The sequence below is a fragment of the Phaenicophaeus curvirostris genome, chromosome 1 (assembly GCF_032191515.1).
Source record: "Phaenicophaeus curvirostris isolate KB17595 chromosome 1, BPBGC_Pcur_1.0, whole genome shotgun sequence".
NCBI lineage: Eukaryota > Metazoa > Chordata > Aves > Cuculiformes > Cuculidae > Phaenicophaeus > Phaenicophaeus curvirostris.
The window spans coordinates 15329759-15353262 of NC_091392.1; the positions used below are offsets into that span (position 1 = coordinate 15329759).

At 45.9% G+C, this 23504-nt stretch overlaps 1 protein-coding gene across 1 annotated transcript in view; it reads right to left on the reverse strand.

Moving 5' to 3' along the window:
* LAMB1 (laminin subunit beta 1) overlaps positions 1-23504 on the reverse strand; it is a 44430-nt gene that overhangs the window by 853 nt on the left and 20073 nt on the right. The window contains exons 17-32 of the mRNA XM_069882839.1: positions 23178-23382; positions 22874-23017; positions 22546-22777; positions 21886-22049; positions 21171-21395; positions 20244-20461; positions 20041-20137; positions 10330-10699; positions 8505-8689; positions 7085-7326; positions 4874-5077; positions 4342-4486; positions 3396-3603; positions 3039-3180; positions 2029-2205; positions 426-585 (exon numbers count right to left, since the gene is read on the reverse strand). Of these exons, the coding sequence (XP_069738940.1) occupies positions 426-585; positions 2029-2205; positions 3039-3180; positions 3396-3603; positions 4342-4486; positions 4874-5077; positions 7085-7326; positions 8505-8689; positions 10330-10699; positions 20041-20137; positions 20244-20461; positions 21171-21395; positions 21886-22049; positions 22546-22777; positions 22874-23017; positions 23178-23382 (3118 nt within the window). The remainder of the gene's footprint in view (positions 1-425; positions 586-2028; positions 2206-3038; positions 3181-3395; positions 3604-4341; positions 4487-4873; positions 5078-7084; positions 7327-8504; positions 8690-10329; positions 10700-20040; positions 20138-20243; positions 20462-21170; positions 21396-21885; positions 22050-22545; positions 22778-22873; positions 23018-23177; positions 23383-23504) is intronic.

Here is a 23504-nt window from a genome sequence, read left to right on the forward strand (position 1 = left end):
TAATCGACAATGGGAAATATTAAATAAAATCTGTAAACTGGAACTGATGTATTCTGATTACTTTTTTTGGTTTAATTGCTTTCCAGGGTGGGGTTAGTATTGTTTAAAGAAGGGGCTGTGCTTAAATGAGCTAACCCTCTTCCTAAGCATGGTAGCTCTCTTCCTTCCCCGTAGTGGTTTTTGGCACAGCAATAGGCACCATATCAGAAGTTCGTGTCTCGCTGCAAATTTCAGCATTTCTACAGAAATCTTTGATTCAAAAGATTTATGTTGTGTCCATAAGAACAAGGAAAGCAAATCAAACCTCAGTAAAAAAAAAAAATTAATCAGCAGTAGGGAAAAAAATGGAAGTTAATTGTCTGTTTAACAGCATGACATTGCTTCATACTCCAAGATGACAACTTACCTCCTCAGAAAAGCCTTACCTTTGAGCAGCTGGAGTTTGCTGTTCGCTTGAGCCAGCAAGGCCTTAGCTTCATCTTGCAACAGGCCAGCTTTCCTCCTAGCATCAGCTGACTCTTCAGTCTTCTTGGCAATGAGATCTTCCACCGTTTTGTACTTGTCATTCAGCTCGGTATTGAGGACCTGTTGTTCCAGATTCAAGCACAAGATGGTGCTCATTCAAAAGACAATGCAGTGGGAGTTTGCATTTCCTCCCTCTATCTTTCCTAATCTGGGTGTAAGGAGAGATTACACTGTTACATCGGTTAAGAGCAGAAAGAGTGTCGGGGTAGTTCCTACTTAATATTCAGGACTCTGAGAGTTAGTGTGAAGACTAATTAGCTGCCCTTTTCCAGATCTGTGGCTGTTTTACAGCTTTAATACCAACACCTGGCAAGGATTTGCAGGATGATTCAGTTACACAATTCTGTAACTAATGAAACCCATGGTCCCTAGTACAGCTGGAAAGCTGCAAATGGTAAGGAACTGGCACCGCTTCTGGTTGAATGCTTGTATCTGGGGAGGAATTCCCTTGTTACTCCTCCAGTAATCTGAACAGCTGCATAGTTTGTGTAGGTGAAGGTGCTGGAGAAGTCATGAGGTTGGTTTCTCAGCTGTGCTTTTCTCTGGGATGTAAAGACTAAGGTCTTTGACCCAACTGAATTAAACCAATAAGCAAGTTAACAAGCTGTAGCAGTACTGGAAGTCTCTTGTGTTTACTTGACAGCCACCTGAAATACTACTTGTGTTCAGAGATAATTGATTTGATGGATAATACATCTCTCCTGGCAGAAAATGGCTCTCTGGAGACTGAGGGGCTAATATAGACAACAGATCTGAGCAATGAAACTTCTTTGGCGGATTTGTCAGTTTTGTTAATGAGCATTCTTTTGCTATTACGTAGGTGTACAGTAGACAGTGGGAGCAACACCATATGATTCTGGAGCAAATTTTGCATCCCTGATAGTTAGAAGTTACTCTAGTTTTACGTGGAGGCAACTATTTTTCTTGCAGCTTGATTGTGTGTATATATATATATACACACACACACGTATATATACATGGGCATGTGTGTGTATATATTTTTTTTTTTTTCACACTCTGGGTTGTTTATCCTGAACCATCATTGTCTTAGAACCAAAAAAGACTCTATGGAATGGAAAAAAAATTACCAGTTCTCCTGTGGCAGAGTAAAGCTGAGAGACAGAAATATATCTATGGAAGACTGACAGTGTGTTAGGCTTCCTGCAGCTATGTTAGAACCTGAAAACTTCCCAATACTACTTTTTCTCCACATCTGGTACCAAAGCAAATAAAAAGCAGCTGTCTTTAAGTGTTTGTTTTTTTTTTTAATCTCCAGTACTAAATCATGGAATGGTTTGGGTTGGAAAGGACCTTAAAGATCATCCAGTTCCAACCCCACTGCCAGGGGGAAGGGACACTTTCCACTTGAACACATACTCAAAGCCTCATCCAACCTGGCCTTAAATAATAAATTAAATGGATCACATGTTTTCACTAATGTTCCTTTAGCAAAGGGTGAAAGTTTTGTTGCCCTTCCCTTATCATCTTTCCCGAGCTTCTCACCTTCTTAACTTCTTCAGCATTTTGTTTTGCAGCAATAATTTTTTCTTCTATATTGTCCACATTCTTTGAATTTGTAGCAGCCTTTTGCTTAAGATCTTCAACACTGTTCTCTAGCTTAGACAGACGCGAGGTGGCGTTCTTCAGCATTTCCTCAGATGCTGCATTTTCAGATTCAATCTAACAGAGAGATGAGAGTTACACTTTGAAAAGACACTGAATATAATATTAGACTTCATGGATAAGCCTTCATCTGCTAATTATTTCATGTTAACAGATTTCATACAACAAGAACCAGTGTTTTGCTACAAATGGGCAATTGCAGTCAGGGTGAAAGAGCCCACTGCTTGAAGATGGGGTACACACAGGGCTGCACAGGCAACAAGGAATGTGGTTAAAAAGTACTTGATTGTATTATACATGCAAGAGTTGCCTCATCCACAGGCAAAACTTCAGGGATTTGACTCTATCATGCAATTATGGACTTGTGAAGCTGCATTATCTTCTAAGCTGGGCATGCTTCATAGGTATAGATAGCACTATGGTCCTATGAGGGTTTTGAGAAGTCTGAAAATACATTCTCTGACAAGACTACAGAAATTACCACTTTAATCCAGCATTCTTTTCTTTTAGTCTTGTGCTGCAGTGGTGGATGACACTGATAGCATGGCTATGCCAACACACTTCCACTGCCATGGCAGGTATGACTTTCCAGGGATCCTGGCACACCAGCTGTGTTAGAGAGCTACAGTCCTGCTCAGTTAACTTCAGTGAGGCAGGATATGGGCTGAGAAAAGCTCTTTTTTTTTTTTTTTTAAAGAGCAGATGGTCCCCTAGCATCTGTGATACTAACTCAAAAAAATTACATGAAGGCAAGAAGATTTAGACTAATTTTAAGTGCAGTCTTTGATTTGCAGGACCCAAGAGCCTTCCTTAGACAAGCTTACATCAGTTTCTAAGTATCAAACATGGTGCTGTTTCTATATTTGAATAAATACTTGTAAAAAACTCACTGAAGTCAGCAGGTCTTGGGTTCCTTTAATGTCTTCGTCAGCTTGTTTGATGGCTTTTTCAGCTGCATTTTGAGCTTTTTCAGCTTCTTCCAGGGCTGTTCTCACCATGTCTGCAGTGACTTTAACATCTGTTGCACCTTTGCTGTGGAGTTAACTATGTTAACACTAAAAGTATTTTTACTTTGGAACTGGAAAAAGCAGCAGTTGTACACTGCAAAGGGCCATTTTTGCCCCTTTGGTGAAGGAAAAGGAATCTACATCAGGAAAAGTTAAACTGTGTTTTCTGATAGAATGAAATGCAAGTATCCTTCAAGCTTTTGGTGACTGAAAGCAGCAATACAACACAGGGTGGCATACCTTGCTTTTTTAGCTTCCTCCAGCAGTGTTTCTGCTCTGGCAATGTCTCCAGCGCTCTGCTGCAGAATGACCTCAACATCAGAAAGGCTTTCTACACGCTCACGAATATCTTCTGTCAGGGCTTGCAGCTGCTGGGGAGTGCTTGGCATCTGCATGTTCAGCACTTCATTAGCCACTGCCTCGATGCTATCCAGGTCAGCACTGTCTTCTAGTAGATGGACGCAAATGACAGAGATGTAAGAGAAAGATTGCCCCTGCCAAGCCTCAGTACTCAAATTCTTGTGCAACTGCTCCCTTGAGAAGGAAATTCATGGGAAAACTTCCTCCCCCCGACTTACAGAAAATTGTGGTGTTAAAACTGATTCCTTGGGATGAAAATTCCCTCTTAAGAGAGGCCCTGCTGGCATAGCTCTCTTGGAAACCATTTGAAGATCTCGGTGATTAGCTACACCACACTGGGGCTGTGGGGAGAGACACGAGCCCACAGGAAAAGCAGCCAACAGCTGCACCTCAGTGTATTTGTGTTAACAGTATACATACTCAGCCTTGTGCAAACAGGGAAGGAATGAGTTGGCCATACAGCTGCTTGCTAGCAAATGAGGCCCTCATTTAACCTCTACCTGCTTTGTTAGAGAGATAAACTCACAGTTTCTGACTTTCCTCCCCTTTGGCAGTACTTTGTCCTTCTAGCCAGAACTTATGAACATACTTGGCAAGCTACAGCAGAACAACAGCCTCAGCTGAAATGAACACAACAACACATCACAGTTTGCTCTGTTTCCTACTGTCTTAGTTTTCTCTGGTTTCCAGATTTCATCACACACACTAAGTCTGGCTGAAGGGAGGGGAACACAACTATTCCATTACCCCTTAGAGGATGATTCAGAGCTAAAGATAGTTTTCACAAACTTAGAATAAAAGTAGAATTTAAATGTAAGGTTTTTACGCATTAGGAAGTCTCTAATCTGTTTAATAAGTTTTCGCAGATCTTCATTGCTTCTGTCCACTTGTTCTTTTGTAGCATTGGTTTTGAGCAAAACTGCTTGTGCATTTTGTTTAGCTTCATCAGCTCTCTGTTTTGCCTCAGAAACCTAAAGAGAGGAAAATGGAAGTCGTCATTACATATTTGCTTATGCTTTAAGGCCTGTTTTAAAACAAAATTCAGTTGGAGTCAAAGGTAACAGTAATGAGAAATGCTTTTCCTCGTAAAACTCACAGAACACTCTTAAAAGCTGGCTATGATCCATACCACCAGCGCTAGTTTAAACAACTTCAGCTGATTGTTTAGAGTTAGCCATGAAGGTTCCCTGTAGCAAGCACCCCTGAGGACCTTTACAAGCACAGTGAAATTAAGCAACTGAAAAGTAGTATTTTGAAGTAAGCCAGGCACATACTTTGTCAATGAGTGTCCAAACCTGTGTTACATTTAGAAGATTTTTTTTTTTTTTAAATATTTAACAATTGATTTGGCACATTACCATTCTGGAGAGCTGCTCAACTTCTGCTAATGCACTGAGGATGTCTCTGTCAAAATCTGTGGCTTTCTGCCAGGCGTTGTGAGCTACAGTCACCAGCCCATTGCAGCCGGGTCCTCCACACTTCTTCTCTCCTTCATCAGTTCGACAGTTTAAACCGCCACACTCGGACTCGGCACAAGAGGCTCCTGCAGGAGTGCCGCACGTCTGCAGAGACACATTAGACAAAGGGAAACAGGCACAGCTTTATTCCTCTTGCAGAGCTGAGGGGGATGGAACTGGGCACTAGTCTGCCACAAAAGAAGCACGATGTTGTTTCTGCCCCTTGCAGCAGCATCCCACGTACCACACTGAAGGAACCTGGGGTAGGGCTGCAAGCTGGAGGTGGTTCCTTCAGCAGGTCTCTACCAGGATGACTTTAATCTTTCTCCAGTTTCCCCCACACCTTCCTGCCTTTAACTCTGCTACAAATAGGTGGCTCCCTGATGCTGAAGTAGCTGGAGGTTATGAAGGAAGCCTTGCTGTGCCTTCATCATCTACTTTTCCTGTATGTCATCTTTCACTGGAAAGCTGCCTTTAAAGCTGTGGTTTCAAGCTGGAAGCTACTACTGTCCATATGCCTTTTTTTTTTGCAATCAGGCTTCGCTACTGTTGGAGGTAAAACTGGCCATCCCAGGAAGCTGCTTTATAAGGACAAAAGTGTTTGGTGCAGACAAGTATCTTTTCCTTTGCTCTAATGAAAAGAAGCTGAAATGCTCCAAGTTGAACAGGAAACATTTTCATCTGCTTTAAAAAGCTGTCCCGTTCCTTTCCACCAAATGTTTGCTCTGATTTCATCTTTCCAGAACACTTTCCAATTCATGAATTGTTATCAAAGATGTTTTACCAGAGAAAATTTCAGATTTTTTTTTTTAAAAAAAGCAAAACTATTTCAATCAGCAACACTTATCCTGAGAATTACCCATTAGTTGGGCAATTGTTTGGACAATGAAATCACTTAGGAGTTGTTTTAGCCAGGGAAAAAATTGGAACATTCCCCGTTCTTCTGAGGTTATTTTCCATTTCCACCCCTTCTGCCAAATGACAGTGACTAGCTGGCATACTTTGCAGCCAAAAGGCCTTACTGGGAAAACCTAGGGGCTGTGCTAAGTTACTGCAGCTGTCTCCTGTGAAGTGTAAATTAGTCCCTCTTACCTGGTTGGCAGGCAACCCAGCAGTGGCTAGAAAGCAAAAAGGGTGGGTTTTTTCATGTCCTGTGATTACACCTCCCAGCAACTCGGTGTTTATGGCCTTGATAAACATCTACCCAAGACTTGCAGTCCTCAAGAATACTTAGGGAGGAATGCAGGGGAAGGGAAGCTAAACAAAAAGATGCCTTTCTTCTGTCCAGAGAGGAAAAAAAGGAAAACTGGGGGAGTTTTGGGATGACAGTAGGTGTAAAGGACAGGGGACAATTCAGCCTGTGAAGAACAGAGGCCTGGCCAGCCCAGAGGAGTTAATGAGCAGCCCCCTGCAGCCACCTTCATGCAGGATTGTTCTCTGAATGCAGCTGGACGACTTCAAAGTGAAACTGAGGGAACACCCAGCCTCTCCCAAGAAAAAGCCACCCTTGGTCGTATTTACAGATGAGCAGGCAGCTTCAACAGAGAAAATGCCCTTTTGACTCCAGCTCCCTCTAAGCTCTGCTTTGTTTCAAGCACGTGGAAGGGAGTGCAGTGATGCCAAGGCTGGAGGCCCATCAGCGTGACCCTGGCTGGGCACTGCACAAGCATAGCGTGTATCTTACAGACACAAAAAGGAAGAGAGGAGCCTAGAGAAAGCAAGCAGATGAACTGAGGACAGACTTAAAAGGATGGCTCTCAGTCCTGCAAATTTGTTATGATTTTCTCCACATGGAAGCTCTATCCACAGCAAAGGGCTTTCCGTAAAGCGAGGGCAATGAAAAGATGGATGTTCTGTTGGGGCTGGGGAGGGTAGGAGGAGACCAACATGAAGGGCTGGTGCCTGAAAGCCAGTAGGTCTCAGCCCACTGATTGAACAGCCCTGTTCCAGCCCATGAAGTACCCGATCATCCAAGAAACATGCATTTGTCACAAACCAACTTCATGTCTTATGCTGTCAAGTCCTAAATAGTTCCTCCTTGCTCATTGCTTCTTTACAAACCCAGCTTTATTTTTGCTGCAGTTTTTATACCAGCGATTCTCAGCTGCATACCTTCTCAGCCACTTCAGAGAGATCCAGGCTCTGCAGCTTGCCTGCAAGTTCATCCAGAAGGCGTGACTGCTCCTCTTGTTTAGTCTTGAACTGGGCCTCTTTCTCATTGATTAAGTCTTCCACTTCCTGCCGTGTTTGCGCTGACAGCTCCACGGCGCTATCGGGGTAAACAGTGGAGGCATTGACCCTCTCCTCTGCCTCCAGGGACATCTGGAAATACTTGGTGATACTATCCAAGGCTCCTGCAGAAATCAAATTAATTTATATTATGGAGTTTGGCAGATGGCACATCAGGGCTAGCGATATGAATATCAAGTTAAATGAAATGTTGGTCTTTGCAGCTGTATTCAGTGTCGTTCCAAGGATAACAGCATTAGGCCTGTTGTGGGAAGAAAAAAGGTTGCTTTTTTGCTTGGTTGACAGTGTGTCAGGTTTGCTGGATTATGAAGTCAAGCCCTTCTCTGCCCCTAATGACTGAACTCAGCTTGCCCAGAAGGCAAAAGAAGATCCAGCCTTTTAGGTTTATAAGGCAACAGTGTTTTCTAAGGACTCCCTTATCCCATTAGTTCTTCGTGCTTGCCCTGGGATGTCAGGCTTATGGTATCACCGCTTGGAAACTGGTCAGAGTTTTCCCAAGAAACAACTGCTTCATGAAAGCTGCTGATTTATGGAACTGTTTTAGACAACTCTTGGAAAGACCTTCAAGGGGTGTGAAGGACCGCACAGGGGTGGCTCCACTCTGCACCTCAGGGCAGCTTTTCTCTGCAGCCTGCCACAAGTCAAGGACTCCCCTGTTCTACATCCTACTTGCCTTGCTCTGTGAAATCCCTTATTCCCTGGAAACAAACAGACATCCTGCAAAGCAGGAATTTTTTTTTTTCGAAATAATCCTTTGTTTCAAGCTGGAATGAAGTCAGCTTTCAAAATTTCCAAAGAATTTAGTGACATTCCTCTTCCTTCAGCAAATTTTGATTCTTGACACATTTCAGTGTGCTAATGGGCACACATGGTTTGAGCGGCTCAGAACTGGGTTCATACAGTGTGCTACGAGTCAGAAAAACCCAGGTAGTTTTTTTCAACCAGAAGTAGCAATTTAACAGACTGGGAGCACAAGGGAGGTGACCATTCTGGAGAGTTGCTCTTGGAATTTGCTGTTGTGTCTCATTTAAAATGTATTAATCAAGAGACTTTGAGACAATTCTGTGCCCCAAGAACTTGAACTGGCTTTGCAGAGGAGAGAGAGGGGGTCAGGAGGCAAAACAAAATTCCTGCTGTATCAGCAACTCTGCTAATTCACAGAAAGAAGCCACCTAAGGAACTGTTTTATTACAAGTTAAAAGATTAACCTGGTATTTAAAACCAGGCACTAATTAAATCTTCGGCCACCCTACTGCTTTCTCCCCATCCCTGTGACACTTACCCCGAACATCAGAGATCTTAATGAACTCGAGCTGTTCTGCAAGTTCTTTCACTACACGGTCTAGGCTTTTGGCATCTGTCTCCAGCGCACTCAGGTCAGCGTCTGTGCTGTTGCTCTTCGCTGCTAAGGCTGACAGGTTTCCCTCTATGTCAGCTATCTTAACTGTAAGATCTGCAGTCAGCTTTCTGTAAAACAGAGACACAGGACACAACAGCAGTGGTTAGAGCCACGCGGAGATTCTCCCACGGCGGCAGGACCTATCCTCCCCCTTGGTGGAGCTCTAAGTGATTTGTAACAACATGCCTATCTCGAATACTGTTTTTGTTTTCTTTTATCACACAAAACTACATTTTAATCTACACCACGTTTATAAACTCAAAGCGCCAAATTGCTCAGAAAACAGCTGCTTTGTGTAAGATTAACTGGAGGCAGATTCCAGAGGACTGCTGTAATGCTTTTGTACCATGGCAACTGCATAGGTCAGAGTTGACTACTATGATCCATACATAATTTGCTTCCAGTCCCACACAGCTACAAATGCAGTTTTGATTACTACGAGCTCATGGGACAGATGTGAACTTCAGGAAGCAAGGGAGAAAGCCTTAGTTTTAACACAATGGGTTCTTTTAACTCATTTGTAAAGATCCCTCCTTACCAGCCATTTCCCTAGGTCTACAAAGGAAAACCTCCCGCCCTCAGCATTCAGTACGGCTCACTGAGCCACAGACCAGGCTTTAGCTAGCAGAATAACCCTAAAAGGGAAGGTAAGTGTATGTTACACATCAACGCTACCACAGAACAGAAGTGGGCATAGGAAGCTATTCCTATCCATGCTGATTCTACCAATCCCAGTACCTCCTCATTCTGAAAGAAGCAGACAGTATTTAAGCTCGGTGACCAATTTACAGCTCTCTCGACAGCCTGCTGTTTTCCAGGAGTCCTTCAAAGCCCAGTACTACTTCCCATACAGCCAGAGAGGAACAAGAACACATACACATACTCATATGTTAGGCGAAAGCAGCTCCTCAGCTGCTCTGACTTCCTTCGGTAAACACAGAGCCCAGAAGCAGCAGCAACCCCCAGCTCTCCAGCTGGAGAGGGAGAGCTGCAGAACACAAGCATATCCCTAATTGAGACATTTGTGCTTTAATCCTTGTCCCTTTTCTTTGTGCAGTCCCCTTCACAATGCAGAAGCAGGCTCAAGCAGTTGCATGCAGAAAACATCAGTAAACCTACTTGATGCTAAACTGCCCCACATCCAAAAGCACAAACTACCACCTTTTGTATACTTAGCCCTAAAACAAAACACAAAGCTCCTACTCTGAGAAAAATGGAAACAATGTTTGTTATAAAGCCAGGCTTCCCCCACACTCCCTGAGATTGCAAAAAGGAGCCCAAGTTTCCAACTGATCAGCTACACAGGGAAATCCAGGAATTTAATCTCTCCCCACTTCATTCTCTCACAGAATAGCAGTGTTTGTCCTTTGCCCCAGGGAGCACAAGGCAAGCATGAGTGGCTCTGTGGTAATTAGCTGCCTGGTGTGCAGCCGGAGCAGGACAACCCATGCCCACTAGAGCGTGGTAGTTGTGCTGCTCCTACCATCCTGGCCAGGTTTCTGCTCATGCAACGGATGCTCGCTGCCAGCGCTGAGCATAGCGAGACGCTCTACCAGCACTAGGACCTGGGGCATAGCTCACCCAGCTGGAGGAGCAGAGCTGGTGTCCTCAGCTCAGTGTGGGGTCATCAGTCCCTCAAATCCCAGCTCACTGACATTCCTATTCCTTCCTATACTAGACTTATCCATGTAAATGCTATTGTACTCACTCTGCTTCCTCAAAGAGATTCCCAATGTTCTTCAGGGGCTCAGCAGCTGGATTTTGAGCAATGATGGTTTTAATCTCACCGAGCTTCTCCTCCAGGGTGCTGAGTGTCTGCTGGTATGGACCAGTGACTCCAGTGATTTTAAGGGCATTAGCCCTATCCAGGAACTGCTGGGTCTTATTAGCCAGTTCACTGATGATCACATCCCAGAGGGCGAAGCACTGGTGGCACGGCACACAGTCAGGGAAGAAGCCAGAGTAGCCCCGGGAGCACTTGTCGCAGCGCGGCCCTTCCACCCCTTCGTTGCAGATGCACTGCCCAGTAGTACGGTCACACTGCGGGGTCTGGATACCATGAGGGTTGCAGTCACATGCTGGAAGGAGAAAAAGGCATGTGTGAAGGCTACGGTGAGGGGAATTACACTGACATTGTCAAGAGGGGATGGGAGGATTCAACCAGTTGTAATGAAGTAGGAAAATGAATATTGAAGTGGTCTATGTCTGGATTATCATCAGTTTATTATGGATATGTCTGCTTGGGTAGGGGGGAACCAGGGCTGAGTGAGAAAGGGGAGAGAGAAAAGGAAATAACTCTAGGGCAGCCCAGGATTTGCACATCTTGGAAACAAGCACGATAATGGAGCAAGAAGGGACAATTCTTGCAATGTTTGGATGTCAGCTGGATAGCAATTGAAGACAAAGATCCCAGTTTCACTCCTACAATGAAGTGTAAGTAGAGTAAGGCTTTCTAGATGGGAAAAAAACCCAACAGGCAGGCATATAGCAGAGGAAAGAGCAAAACATGAGTGAAATAGAAAAACTAAACAAGGAATAACTATTTGCTGCCTCCTCCAGCACAGGAGTGAGGGGTCAACCAGGGAATCCGACAGATCAGAAATCAATCACCCTCCCCTGCACCTCCCACGAACAGCACAATAAAAGGACATAGTTGATTACACAGCACTTAATTAAGACATTGTGGGTGCCTAAAGTTGAGGTGGCTTCAAAGAAGTAAGTGACAAATTACGAAGTAACAGCCTTTGAGAGGTCTTCTACACAGAGGTACAGGGTCTAGCTCAGGACACGCTCCTACCACGGACAGTAGGAAAACATACGCAATACGCATTGAGGAGTCTGGCACCAGCCTCACATTTTGGGTATACAAAAAACGGGAAAATATCAGGCAGTGAAAAGCAGAATAGAACAAAGAATGAGGTCATGGGCAGCCTTATCTAAGGGTGAAGAGGGAAGTCTTCTATAATGGCTGCTAATGACTAAGAGCCTACACTCTGCTTGTCACTCTTAAGTGGGAATGAGAATGATTAACAGATTTTTATTTATTTTTTTAATTAAGTCACACTTTGAGCACCAACTCAGGAGCTACTGTTCACATCTTCCTGAAATGAGCATTCATTCTTATTTTATTTTTGTAACTGTGAACACCAAGTCACCTCTACATGCTAGTTAGTGAGGTAAGATCCAGTTGGTTGCCAAAAGTGAGTGATAAGGTTTGGGAAGCATCCTTATTGAACAAGGTTGTAAAATAAAGATGCACTTGTTTGGCACTAACCCGCCATGAAAGAGAAGTTAATCAATTAACTTAGTGATGCACAGCCATTTCTAAAAGCACAGACACACTTTGTACACAATAACACTGCCAGAAGAAGCGTTTCAATGCAGCAGGGCTGCCACTTGACCTCTCCTCCTCTCTAATTATGCAGGCAGGAGCGGCAGAGGAAATTACCAACCTGCAAAGCTTTTATAAAGGAATAGCAGTGAAGACCAAAAAAAAAGAGGCCTTGAAAATAAGGAGGTCATCTACCTATCACTGTGACAGACTACACCTGAAGCAGGTGAAGCACACATTCCTTGGACAGGAAAAGACTGTGATACCTGATAAAAGCCTTCGCTTACACATCCAGTTACCAGGCATTCTTGAAGGAGGTTAATGGCTCAAAAAGGTCCCTAAATCAATTCACACACCCCAAGCACATCGCCCCTTGAAAAAAGGGCAAAACACAAAGCCGTTTTCAAGATGGAACATTGTTTGCTTCAATGCCAAAACACAGTGGTGGTCTTCAGTTCAAAAACTACACAAAGGGCCTCAGCAGAACAAATCGCTCCTCAACAAAATGACTTTCTTGTACAAAGTGATATGATAGGCAAGAGACAAAAATAACCTCTGCTGCCTGCACAATTGAGCAAAATGGTCTTTTGTTCTTTGAATTATACCCTGACACAAGAGATTGTTTTTATTTTACATCCAAAGTGCTTAAGTAGTCAACTCACCATGGAATATATTCCCTGCAGGCAAACCGGAGTTCCTGTTTGAAGGAGGTCAGTTAACCCTTCTGTCAACTAATAAGGCCCTTAGTATAATGATGAATTGTCCAAATTCCTCCGCATAGAAAAAGGCTAAATGGCATGTGTTTTTTTCTCAAAGATCCTGAGATCTGATCAAGTTACATGAATACTTGCTGCCGGCAAATCAGACCACTGTATTTACTTGTGGATTTAAAAAGCTCAAAGTGAAAAAAAACCAAACCCAAACATGCTGGTAATTCTACTCCTAAATACCTGCATGTTCAGGAAAGGCAGATAACAAGGCTTTAGTAGTATTTACATGGTAATGAAGATTCCAAAATCTCTGGAGACAGAAAATGCAGAAGAAGGGGAAAGGAGAATTTAAGTACTAACTCCTTCACGAAGTGAAACCCCAAATTCCACAGCTGCCTGTTGGGAGATGATTAACAGCAAAGTAATTTATTTTTAATACAGTACAACAGTTGGAAGAATCATCGTATTTCTAGAATCCTACAAAACTTCTGAACTGAGATTTGTGGGACCCATGAGAAAATTGTACAAGGCAGCTAGAAATATAACTGTGGTTTATTTACCCAGTTTAGGATTCTCTATCAAGTCCAAAGCAGGCACTGCTGGCTCTGCATTACGTCAGTAGTCTGAATCCAACCTATATAAAATGGCTTTCAAAAGAGCTGGTTTCACACTTTCACCTATGTGAAATAGCTTTCAAAAGGGCTGGTTTAAAGGAAAACCAGAAGTCTCCCTCAGTACTGCATTTAGTTACATGCAACCTGCTTTTTCAGAGTGCAGTTGACCTCAGCCAAGCACTTCAACCACAGCTGAAATCACCTCTGTACCTCGCTAGAGTCAGTCTCTAAGTGCTTCTATGAGATGCTTGGTCCCAATTTCCAGACACAGCATAAATGACTAAATTTGGCCAGGCAGAAATGCACAGAAACTTCTCTTCTGCCCTCCAACGCCACGTAGAACGAGATTTCCACCACCTCAACTACTTTTAGAGGAGGAGTCCTGTATCTCATGCCCTGGCCACCACCACCAAACTGTTTCACACTCCAGCACAGAGTCTGGCACATCCAAGGCCCTCACAGAGAGCATCTTTCCTTTACAGCATGGTGAGGATCAAACCCTCAACTGACTTCACCTGTGGTGACTTCTCAAGAGGAAGTAAGCAAGCCTGGGACAAGACAATATAAAGCCTTCTAGGTAGTGAGGAGTGCCTTGAACACCATGAGCCATCAGACAAATAGCTTAATGCACAGGTTTCACTTCTTTGCCTCATGCAATGCCTGCTTATCAAGTATCTGCTGTCTTCAGTTTCCGTGGAATTTCAGGGAACAACTTTGTGCTAAAGAGACAAAAAGGAAACTATGTCCTAAAGGGACACAATGACAGTGGTTGGATCCATGTGAAAGGTATGAAGGACCTCCTAGCTGGTACAGACTGGAAAAGACTGGCACGGGATTGGCAAATTGCTCATGGAAGAACGACCAAGTAACACATCCATCATTCGTGATGCTGCATGCACATCCACCAGAAAGATTCACGTGACATTCGGTTATCACCACCAGTAACCTGGGATGAGAAAACAAGAGGTGCCTTGATTCCCATCACCAGCTAGAAACAGAGCTAACACCATGCCAGCAAAATCCAGTATGCCACACTCAGCATTGGTTTTGGCCGAAGCACCCTAGCATCACATCTAGCCACAGAAGAGTTCTTGCTCCTCTGCCACCTCCTTCCCTAAAGTCCAACTATTCCTATGACCACCATGTCAGCCAACTCCTATGCAGTCCCATGCCAATGATGCCTTCTGTTACAGAAGGGCATCTGATGTACTCAAACAGGCTAATGTAAACACAATCTTCAAAGCAGAGCTTGGCTCTGGAGATTTCAGCTCTAGCTAGCACACTCCTAAGTCAAATGTAACACTTCATGAACTATACCACACCTGATTTTAGCGTATGCCTGGTTTATCTCACTTTCCCCAGAAGAACAAGAAGCATGCAGGCACATCGAGGGATTAAGAGTTTCAGGTATTGTCCAGCAGCTAGTAATGGCTTTAGACTCCATATAACACAGTATCTCAGGAACAGGTAAAGCCAAAGTCCTGTAGGCTCTTTAACCTGTGCTTATGTAACTAGAAACTGGGAACAATGGTTCATTTCGCACTATAAAACCACACAGATGCTGAATTTACTGTGAGACACTTAGATGCTTTAACCAGGTTGGGTTGGAAACGGCCTTCAAGACAAATGGTTGATTATTCTGCCTTCATGCAGAAGAGCGGACAAAGGTCAGGGTGGAGGGCTGCAACTTAACACAGGCTGAGCCACTTGCTTTGAAGATCAGTCAAACTGGGATCAAATATGTGTCTGGGTAAGCAGAGCAGGACACTGCAGAACCTCCCATAGAAAATATAGCAGAGGAAAATAAGTTTTTTTGAATCATTGGTCAAAAATGTAATGGTTTTCAAAGGAGCATTTACTAAATTAAACAATAGGTTTCTGTTTCAAAATGTCATTTTGGAACTGGGTGTATTGTTTTCTTTAACTGAGTGTTCAACTCAGACATTCTTCTGTGGCATACTGACTTAAGTGAAATCATATTTTTGACAGGAAAATTTTCTAGCCAAATTCTTCAGTCAAGACCTGCTGAGTAGCTGCTTATTAGTGTAAAAGACTGTAGCTGCATCTATTTACGAATGCATGTGCACACATGTGCACGGACACAGAGGACTCACGAGTAATGGTAATCTACAAACCACACCTTTCACTTACTCCAACAGCTCTGCTACTCTTCCCTCTGCTTTAAATACTTCTTTTACTTCCATATGAGCGACTGTAATTTAACATGTGGCATATTCGCATATTACTTAATTTAAACGAAGGTGTGCCAGAGCATTAGATACTACAGCAGAGACGACATCATGGATACCATAAAGGCTGTATGAAGAACAGTTTCAGTGTTTAATGCCTTACTGCAGGATTCTAGGAACAAGCATCATACATCATCCTACACAGAACAGAAATCATTTTTGCAGAAATATTTTGCTTGAGAGTGGGGATGGAGAGCATCAAATATTTAACTCCTCCGCAGCAAAAAAACCAAAGGGTTTGTTCAAACATGATTTCTTGGCATCGCTTCCCCGTGGTAGTGAGGCACTATGATGATAAAACCTTTCAGCGACTTGTAGGGTTTAAGGTTTTGCAGAGCTAGTAAATTTCTTATGAATAATCTGCTATTGATTCAAATTGTCCAGTAAGCATATTGCTAACCCCTCAGCAGTACAATTTTCACTATGAGTGTTAAGATAAGATCCCAGACTAGAATTACTAGAGTTGAACATGCTGGCAGATCTTCAAAAAGGCAATTTTCTGGAAACAATCAATATACATTACAACGTTTTAAGACCAAAGGTCAATTGAAGTTATGAAACTTCAACTGAAACTTTTATTTCCTTTAACATAGAATTTGTCCACTTTCCTTTAGACACTTACCACAGAAGAAAAAGAAACATCTATTCATCTTTGTCTCTACACCATAAATACCTCCCACAAAAACAGCCTACGTGACTAGCTTAAGACCCAGTAGTGAAATTAAGATTACAAAGCCTACTCTTAAAAGGCAATAGAGTCATTTTCAGTGAACAGATATTTTAGCACCAGGTACGAAACAAAGACTAAAGAAAAAACTGAGAAAGGCAACTTTCTGCCAATGTTTGCAATAAGTATTTGATAAAGACATGACTTTTTTTCACCTTGGTTCAACTAAATTCTGGTTTTTTACAACAGGGCTTGATACTCAAGTCCAACTCAGAAAAATATTGATGAGGGTATGTTTCTTCTAAAGGGGCAATAGCAATGCAATCTAACTTTTGACCTCATACAGTGCCTTTTACTAACTTGTATTTCTTCAATGACGGTAAAATTGTCACCTCCTTTGTATTGCATAAAACATAAACTTCAAATATCTACTGTGCAAGGGCATTGTAGGAGCTGCCTTTGCAGCTACACCACGTCTTAGAGGCTTCCTGGGAGTCTAGAGTCTTCTGCCAGAAATGTGCTTTGCAGGCTGAAGCCAGCAGAAATCTTGGCATGCTGAATCCTGCACTTTGATTGTCAGGCTTTGGAAAATCTCCAGCAGAACGCCTGAGAGACTCACGGCTGATGACACTTGTTACTTTCTGCCTTAGGAAGGATTGTTATGTACATGCACACATTCACGTGCAGGCTCGTGTAGAGCTGCACACTGCCAGAAGAGTCCTGCAAAGGGGCTAGCACTGCCCCCTCCACCCCTCCCAGAAGATGATGCTCACTGCACAGCTCCTGCTTGCTGCAGTCCTCACGGGGACCTGCACAAGGACAAGAGGTGCACTGGGCTTTTCCCTATGTTCTACAACTCTCCTGTGCTTGTTTCAGGCATCATGTTATATTAAATGAGTAAGTGTTAACGGTTTTTTAAAGCATGGGGCAAGCAGCATCCAAAGACCCAATCCTACAGACTCCCTGCACTGTGTAATCCTCAATGGGCATCTGTGGGTGGTAGGACCATACCCAGTACTGAGGGGTTGAGATGCTGCTCAAACACAACATCTAGTTTAGCTTGCCCCAGTGATCTGGTCCCAGCGGGATCACTGGGGACATGGAGAAAGGACATGTTGAATGACGCTTTCTCCCCACCAAAGAGAGCAAAGATTGTAGATCAAAGCATCCAGATCAGGTGCAAAATCTTACCTCTCCCAGCTTCTGCCTCACCATCTCTGATCTTACCAAGGGGAGGTTCAGATTGGACACTGGGAAAAATTTCTTCAGCGAAAGGGTTATCAAGCACTGAAATAGGCTGCCCGGAGAGGTGGTTGAGTCAGCATCCTTGGAGGTGTCCAAAAGATGGGTAGATTAAGTGCTTAGGGATATGATTTAGTAGGACAGGTACAGTTTGGCTTGATGATCTCAAAGGTCTTTTCCAGCCTAGTGATTCTATGAAGCTTTTTACAGAACTAGTCACAGCCAGCAGTCAGCAATGGTCACTGCCACCAACGGGGACAGCAGGGAAGCATGCCCTGGAGTCTGATTTCCAGTGGAGCGTGCTGGGACCCAGAGGGCACGTCCACAGCTCAGTGCCTCTGCAAGTGCCTGGGAACCTGAGGGGAGCTGCTGCTCCCAGCCTGCCCTGCACGGGACATTTTATATGTCTCCATGTAGCTGTGTCTAGAGGTTACCTGCAGGCACTTGTGTTCACATGACTTCAGTTTTGGGGTTTGTCTTTTTTTTAAACTAATTAAAGGAATTGTAATGGGTGTAAAGAGCAACATGTACAGTACAGTCCCCACTTCTTAGCAGGGGTTTGTGTCTCTGGCTGCCAACAGCCTGAAGACTTCTTGTGAAGAGGTCACACATTACTGTTCCTTGAGTGATGCATCCTGCGCTTTCCAGCCTTGAGCTGAAGCCCTGTGCCTCAGCTGGTGGAGGATCCCACCACGGAGTCATCAGAGCTGATGTCCATACCTCTGCATCAGCTCAGGGCCCACAGCAAAAACTGACTATCCACGGTTCAGAGCTCTTGCCATTTCCCATCCAGATCAATTTGCATTTTCTTCCTTAACACAGCATAAAGTGTGGCCTTATTGGCTGCTTGAGCCAGCGTAAGTGTGCTGATGGTCTGGGGAGTCCATGTGTCCCCCCGCAGCTGAAGCCAATGTTGTGACACATCCCCATCTCTGTTCCAGTTTCACCTTGGCTGCTGGCCATACTTAAGCTATTTGCCAAGGGCATTGCTCTACAACTCCTTAAATGGCACAGTTTTCCAGTTCACTTGCAAACTGCTCATCACTGAGAGCTGCTACCAGCTCATGCAGTGCCTGCACGGCTGCCAGCCTGAACATCACCCCTGCACTTGCCAGGACTAAATGAGGGCTAAATAGTCACTTCTCTCCCTGTCAAGGAAGGATGGGAGACAGGATGGGAGGCACCGACCTGAGGAGACTCTGCAGCACTGCAGGGCTGGACGTGCTCCAAAGCGAGCACATGTTTGGAGCTTGTCTGGGACATCACACCCCAGGTTGCCACAGCCCAGCTCTGAGCACTGGCTCTCCCCATCTGCCACAGAGACCTCCTGCTGGATGCAAACCTGAAGGAAAAATCTCCATTTCCACCTAAGCGAGGCTCCAGTGTCACTTGGAGGCAGAAGGGGTGGTGAGTTGGAAGGAGTGCATAGAGCTTGTATGGTAAAAACAGGCTCTGAAGAATATACCCTCTATTTCAGAAATATTAAAAAACAGGTTTTCACATGCTCAAAAGGCAGCAGAAACTCCATGAGATCAGAAATGCTGGTATGCTGCAAAATCCTGCTGCTAAGGTATGCAGATGGGCTCCATCAATAAACCCTGATGGGGACAGCTGATACCAAGAGACAATTCCTGCCCCGGAGCCAGCAAGGTCAGCACTCCTCACCACACCAGAACACACACAGCCTCGCCTCCCCAAAGGCTGCCTCACCTCCCAAGAAACTCAATATGTACTCAGGAACCAGGACGATTCCCCAGTCCTTTCATCTGTGGCACTAACTAAGTAGCTGTGACCTGCCTATCTGGTTAGATAATGCGCTTTAAGGTATCTCTGTTGTAAAGGATTTATTAAAGACCACAGCAAGCACATTCCTCCCTGCAGGAAAAAATACCTTAATCTACTGCAAATGCTCCTGGCAAAGGCTCCTATTTGAACAGACCAGAGATACAAGTTTGTTCTGGTCTGGACAGCATTTGAAGTTTCTTTCCCGGCTAATGAACAGACTTGTTTATAATGAAAGGACAGAGAGCATCCAGTTTTCTAAACAAGCAACTTCATGGAGCTCTGTTTTGTGGCATGTAGTGATTGCTAACAGCCTGCATGGTCTCTGCTCACTCCTATATTTTCATTTGAAATATAAGTAAAGTCTCCTACTAAATCAAAAGCCTTATTTCTTCGGACCCAGTCTCCCTTACAAGACATGAGGAGATGGTGGTCTTCCACTACATACAATCAAAAGACAAAGAAACTGGTTTACAGACCAATTGTCAAACCCAAACACTCACAATGTTTTCTTTCCACACTGGCTTACCTGACATCATTGCAACCTAACAGCTAAAGAAGAGTTGGTTTCTAAACAGAGAGGTTTGTCTCTAAATAAGGGTTCAACAAGAAATAAAATAAACCAGCAAGCCTAAGGCTGGGCTCCTGCCACACCTCCCATCCCAGGAGGCACCAAACCCCTGGGGACAGATCCTGCCGCATTCCTCCTGTATTTCCAAGGCTCATAGGGGCACTGGGAGGTTCACCGGTGGGATGATGACATGCCTGGCCACTAGGCCATTTCCAAAATGAGCAGATGGAGCAGGCACTGGGGACAGACTCACCTCGGCACTCCACATCTGGGTCACCCCAGAAGAGCTCCTGGCACTCCCGGCAGGTCCGGCCTCCGAATCCTGGCATGCACTGACACTGCCCTGTGAACTGCCAAAAAAAAAAATCCCCAACAGGAGCCGTGACCACCTCAGCAACCCGCTTTGGTGCCAGAGCAGAGGCCAAGCCACTGGAACACGCTCTGTGCTCCCCTCACCTCGTTGCAGGCAGGCCCGAGGGAGCGCGTGGGGTCGCAGTCGCACTGCTCGCAGCCGGCACCGCTGGCGAGTCTCCATGTGTTGGGGGCACAGCGGTCGCAGGTCTGTCCCACCACGTTGGGCAGGCACCGGCACTGCCCCGTGGCTGCCTCACACCGGCAGCTCTCCGAGCCCTCGCAGTCCTCCCGGACGGTGCCCAGGTAGTTGCAGACGCACTCTGTGAGCAAAACATCAGGATGCCTCAATGTTAGCCTGCCCTCTTGTTACCAAACTGCCTGGAGTTTGTGTTTATTTTTTAAGTCCCCAGAGGTGCAGGCAGATGCCGGCATGTCCCACCACTGAATAACAGCCAGCACTGCAAAAAGCCCCAGCACACAGGAGGTGACAGGAGCCTCTCATTCAAGCAGCCCAGCTTTCCTCCTCGTTTCCTCCCTCTGAGGCTTGCCAAGCTGACGGCTGGTCAGACAGGGCTGGGATTCACTTACTCACCCAATGACCCATCTCCCCAATGGGCTGCATCCAGCCGCTAGGGAGAGGAGGATCTGCCACCACCCCACTCAGCTCCCCAGGCAGGACTCCCTCCATCTGTCCAGCCACATCTGCAGGAATGCTGGTGCAGAAAAAAGCCAAACCCACACCCTGCCACCACATCTCTGGAGAAGAGGAAAACAAAGAAAGCTAACAAGACAGAAAGAACCCCACCTTGTCCTTTCAGCACATGTCTGTGCGTTCCCTGTCAAATGTAAAGAACTCCCCTCCCTGCTACGGGCCCCACTGACCCTGGGCAGCTGCACATAACTCCAACTGGAGGTAATGAAGTTTCCCCTTCACCCCAAATGCTCCCAAGTAAATTAAGAGCTCAGGTGGCCACTGCCGCCCCCGTGACATGGCTGGCGGAGGAGCTGCGGCCGTGTCTCCGCACTCACTTCTGCAGTCCTGCTGCAGGGCGCTCCCGTAGTAGCCCTGTTTGCAGAGGTGGCAGTTTTCGCCCTCCGTGTGATACAGGCACTTCAGGCACGTTCCCGTCTTCTTGTCGCAAGCCTCCGGGTCAGTGGTGTCGATGTTGTTGTTGCACTGGCAGGGCTGGCAGGCGCCGCCAACCTCGTCGGGGCTCCCAAAGAAGCCAGACGCACATTCATCACATCGACTGCCTGTTTGAACAAACAGGCATGGTGGGAATTGCCATCACGGCTCGCTAGTGCGCATCCCCATGAATGGCAAGACTGAGGCAAGACAACAAAGGCCATTAACGGGGGGCGGCTGTTAATTGGATCATGCTCAAAGCAATAGAGGCAATGCTTGGTGAGACTATAGCAGCTTGGTGCAGCATAGATGGTACCTGCTTGGGGCACCAAAGCTTGGTGCTGCAGTCCAGCTGCCAACCTGCTCATCCCCTCAGTTCCACTGCTGCCCTGCCCACCTCTGCTCACCACCAACCATCCCTCACTACAGTGCTGGGGATGAGGTTCACAGGGGTGTTGGCATCACCTGCGCAAGCCGCTCTACCCTGGTACATTTACCCTGCTGGAGGCTGCCAACCTCCAGCAGCAACACATTGATATCCAACAATCGATATGAACATATCCCTTCCCACCAGGAGGTTTAACCCAACCAGCCCCACCCCAAGCACCCACCAAGTACCTATGTATCCCACGCTACAGACACACGTGACTTGCAGTGTGACTGGATCCTGGTAACAGCCACTGGCAAACTGGCGTCCGCTCTCAGGGCCATCAGGGCAGGGGCAGGGGCGGCAGTGGTCGCCTGATCCCAGGATGGGGTCTCCATAGTAGCCAGCCTCGCACCTGTGCAATGGGGTACACGGCATGCAGGTGACTGCAGACAAATGGAACACATCCTTGTATATCTACATCCAGGTTTTCAACCATCATGAAGGACAGAAACATCCTTACACCTTTCCTGTGCCACCAACACTCCAAGCAGCTGTGCCCACAAAGGCAAATTTGTCTGGCTTATGCCACGATAAGAGCAGGAGACCCAGGAGAGACGCCTCTCAGAAGGCTTGCAATGGAGAAAGCCACTCTGAAAGCCCTGGGGTCCCACAACGCACTCTTGGATGCCTGGGCAGCTGCTGCTGGCAGGCTGGAGGCCGCAGGCAGTGAAGAAGGGGTTCCCACTCCCATCCTCCTCCAGGAACAGCAGCACTGCTCTGGCTTCCACAGTCCAGGGACTTTCCCCATGGATGCACACCTGACCAAGCACCAGCACCAGTGGGAAGCAGCTGCTGTGCCCATCCTGCTGAGAAGGACAGCACTCAAAGAGGGGGCACGCAACCCGTACCTCTCGCAGTTGTGCCCTGCCGTGTGGTCGCGGCAGCTCAGGCACTCCCCTGTGTAGGGGCTGCAGTCGTCAGCGTGGCCATTGCAGTGGCAGGGCTGGCAGCTGGGGAAGCCCCAGAACCCAGGCAGGCAGCGGTCACACTGCCGCCCGTACACCCCGGGGAAGCAGTGGCACTGGCCGGTCTCCGCATCGCAGAAGGCGTTGTAAGAGCCTCGGATGTGGCATTCGCATGCTGCAAAGAGAGGGTGAGAGGGTCTGTGTTTCTGTGGCAAGCCCTAAACACAGGGCCCCGACCGCAGCACAGCCCAGAGCCACGGGTTTAACGTACGTCGGCATCCGCTCGGCCCAAAGCCAAAGGTGCCAGGGGCACATCTATCACACTGTCTTCCAACGACGTTGGGACGACACTGGCACTGTCCTCCGCTGGGGTCGCACACCAAACTCAGGGAGCCCTGAGGGTCACACTGGCACGCTGAACAGAGAAAACCATCAAGGGGGAATGAATATCACACTGCAGGACATCAACCACCTGCCTCATCCCATGCACACGCCCTCTCCAAGCAAACCACTCTGCCCGGAAGCACCATCAAGCTTCCAGGGGCAATTTGCCCTTCAAACAGGTAGTTACATACATAGCGCAGTCTCATGTAACAGAGCAGAAATGCTGAATATGATGTTCTTGCAGACATCTGTCATGGGGGTTTTCACAACACTCCTGCTGTTTTCCAGACACCGGTATCTTTGGAAAGTTTCCCATGCGCTGTTTGTGACCACGTCTTCGCCTGAGCCTCCTACAGTGAATATGTCCAGTGATTTGCAGTATGGCATGAGAACAAGCTGCAAAACAATTTTACAATGACAAAGTGTCACTATTGTATAGTAGCCTCCACCAAAATCGTGTTATCTGACTTCGTATCATCTATTTTTTTACCCGAAAAGCAAACAGAGTTTGGAAGGGA